At 43.9% G+C, this 3,136-nt stretch overlaps 1 protein-coding gene across 1 annotated transcript in view; it reads right to left on the bottom strand.

The window, feature by feature from the left end:
* Window positions 1-3,136, bottom strand: part of LOXHD1 (lipoxygenase homology domains 1) — a 164,623-nt gene that overhangs the window by 72,170 nt on the left and 89,317 nt on the right. Inside the window, exon 18 of the mRNA XM_012802001.1 lies at window positions 1,328-1,488. Coding sequence (XP_012657455.1) covers window positions 1,328-1,488 — 161 coding nt within the window. The remainder of the gene's footprint in view (window positions 1-1,327; window positions 1,489-3,136) is intronic.

Raw genomic sequence — 3,136 nt, 5'->3', positions numbered from 1 at the left:
GTTGCACAGTGTCCCACAGTTTAAGCCCAGACCTAGGTGAGAACTCAGACCTTCTGATTCCTACTTAAGAATCCACAACACAGCCAATTCACTTGTGAGGAAATTACCACCCAGGATGGAGTGCAGGGCCCCCCAGAAAGCAGAATTCATCCTTCTCAGCTACTTAATGGACAAGCTCTGGACCTGGTAAGGGACTTCTTTGGCACGTCAGCTCTACTCTCCAGCATTTCCAGGTCATGGCACTCTTGCAACCAAACTCTCCAACGAGGCCTGCTGGCCACCCTCTCACCTGCCTGCCTGGTCGGTCATTTGGCTACCCCATCCCAGCAGGTGGCACTCAGAAGATTTCCATAACTGGGCACAGCTCCCCCAGTGCAGTCCCTGACATTGACTCTTTTGATCATTATAGAGACTGTGAAGCTAGCTGGTCAGGCATCACAAGCTGAGTTTTAAAGGATGAGGAAGCAGGGCCTCCCCTTCAACCTCAGTGCATGAGGGCATTTGACTCAATGAAACTCCCTCCAGCTCTGATGTCTCCAACACATATGACCCTGGCCCAGGTCCCACTTCAGCTAAGACCTTCTCCTTTGAGCACTGGGGAAGGATTCTGCTGAAGGCCAAGGTGCTTGTGGCCCACAGACAAACATAAAGCACCCAGAATGAACATGCTCCCTGCAAACACATGCACACGCACACACTTGAGTCCACCACAAAACATTCATGTGTCCGCCTCCCAAGGGAGGGGCACCACTCTTGAATCCTCCTTTCCTGCCAAAAACATGATCACATTCTCATCACTTTTTTCCTCCTATTCAAAGATTTGTAAAGGAAGAGGAGGCCTAGGATAGTCAGAACACAAATATAAAACTCTTGGGATGGATGGTCAGGGCCACAAGTTGGGAGTGGTGGAGGAATCCAGGCCCTAATGTTGTCTTTTGCTAAAATAAAATCATCCACTCCAGTGCTTCTCAGGATTGGCAGCACATTAGTATCACTGGAAGAGCTTCTAAAAGTATACTTAAAAAATAGATCTCTTGGTTCATATCAGAATCAAGAGATTCTGACTTGAGTGGCCTGGGGTGTGGACCAGGCAGCACTTTTTTCTTAAAGCTTCTCAGGTGATTCTGATATGAGGTCAGGGATGAGAACCACTGATTTAGTCCACTCCTTTCATTTCAGGCCAAACCCGTCTGGAGAGAGGAAGTATTTCCTATCCAGTTAGAGAGAAGCAGCCCATTCTAGAGTGGGAGTTGGCAGGGGAAATAAGAACACCCAGAGAAGCATCTTTTGCACTCTGTCGGCCTTTCACTGCCTTACCCACACGCACCTGGAATGTGTCCTTGGATGCCCGGTCAAAAACTTTGGAGCGGCTGGAGAGGAAGAGCACTTCTGTCTTGCCTTGCTCACCGTAGATCTGCATGTAGACACGGGCAGTGGTGCCTGCACCGCCCACATCCCCTGTCCAAATCTCAACCTCATAGTGGACCACTGTGTGCACATGCAGGAAAAATGGGACATTTAGTGACAATGACTATAACAATGACAGTAACAAAAGAGACATTTCCTGTGCCTGGCCATTGTGCCTAGTGCTTCACAGGCAGAATTGTATCTAATATCCCCCCCCAATACCCTGCATAAGTACAATCATTCCTATTTTGCAAGTGGACAAACTGAGACTTAGAGGAATTGAGTAGGTGGTGGCAACAGCAAACCCAAGCAATTGGACTCTAATGCCCAGTCATCCACTTTAGCATATTTGCCCTGGCACTCTCTGCTGTGTGGACACCTGATTTGATTTGAATGTTTGTCCCCTCCAAAACTCTGCTACAATTTAATTGCCATTTTGACAGTATTAGGAGGTATGACCTTTAAGAGGTGATTACCCTTCAAGGGCTCCAGTCTCATGGGTGGGATCAGTGTCATTGTGAAAAACGAGTTTTGCTCCCTCCTGTCCTCTCTCATCTCCTTGCCTTCTGCTACATTGTAAAACAGCAGGAATGCCCTCAACAGACACCCACCCCTTGATATTAGACTCCCCAGTCTCCAGAACTGTGAGTCAATACATTTCTGTTCATTATAAATTATCTAGTCTGTGTTATTCTTTTATAATATCACAACATGGAACAAGACACTATCCTTGGGCAGATGCCATGGAGCAGAAAGAAGCAAAGACTGTGTAGTGGTTTCTTTTTCTTACTTTCAATAAAGGTTAAGGGGTTGGAACTATAGTGTTTATTTAAAATATAGGACCTTTCAAGCACTTTTACACTGTTGGTGGGATTGCAAAATAATACCGCCTCTTTGGAAACATGTATGGAGAATCCTCAAAGAACTCAAAATGGACCTTCCATTTGATTGCACAATCTCATTACTAGATATCTACCCATTTTATCATAAAGACATTTACACTAGATTGTTTATTGCAGCTCAATTTACAATTGCCAAGATGTGGAATCAACCCAAGTACCCCTCAACCCAATAATGAATTAATAAACTGTGGTATAAATGAATACTATTTAGCCATAAAAAGAGACATTACATCTTTTATACTAACCTGGATAGAGTTAGAGAACATTCTTTTTAGTAAAGTATCACAAAATGGAAAAGTAAGTATCCAATGTATTCAATATGAATGTGAAGCCAGTAGATGAACTAATATGGACCCACACAAGAGAAAAACTCAATTTAACTCAAGTTGGGGGGAGGAGAAGAGGGAGGGAGATTGGTGTGCTTCTACCTGGGTATAATGTAAGGGTATATGGCACACCTCCTGGCTTTGGGAAGTAACTACAACAGAGACCTTACCTAACAGAGGCAAAGATTATAACCTAATCCTTTGTAGCCTCACATTAATCTGAAATGAAATACACACACACACACACACATATATATAGGCACCGTTCAGATGATACCAACAGATGCATTTCATGGACAGAGTTGTTTATATTCTGAAGTGACACTTTATCAAGATGTTAGAGGGTAAAAATATGCTACAAGTATGCTTCTGGGAAGCAGAAGCCACTTCCCAGTGGGCAGCAAAATGTCTCCTTAAAGAACAACTGGATCATATTCTTCTCATGTGATTATTAAAAGACCTCTGCTCTCAGCGATGCTATAAGACAATATGATTTTTTTT

This window comes from Otolemur garnettii, unplaced genomic scaffold, assembly GCF_000181295.1.
Source record: "Otolemur garnettii isolate 467f Iridium unplaced genomic scaffold, OtoGar3 scaffold00012, whole genome shotgun sequence".
NCBI classification, from domain to species: domain Eukaryota; kingdom Metazoa; phylum Chordata; class Mammalia; order Primates; family Galagidae; genus Otolemur; species Otolemur garnettii.
The sequence above is the reverse complement of the archived record's forward strand: the minus strand, read 5'-3'. Positions and strand labels throughout refer to the sequence as shown.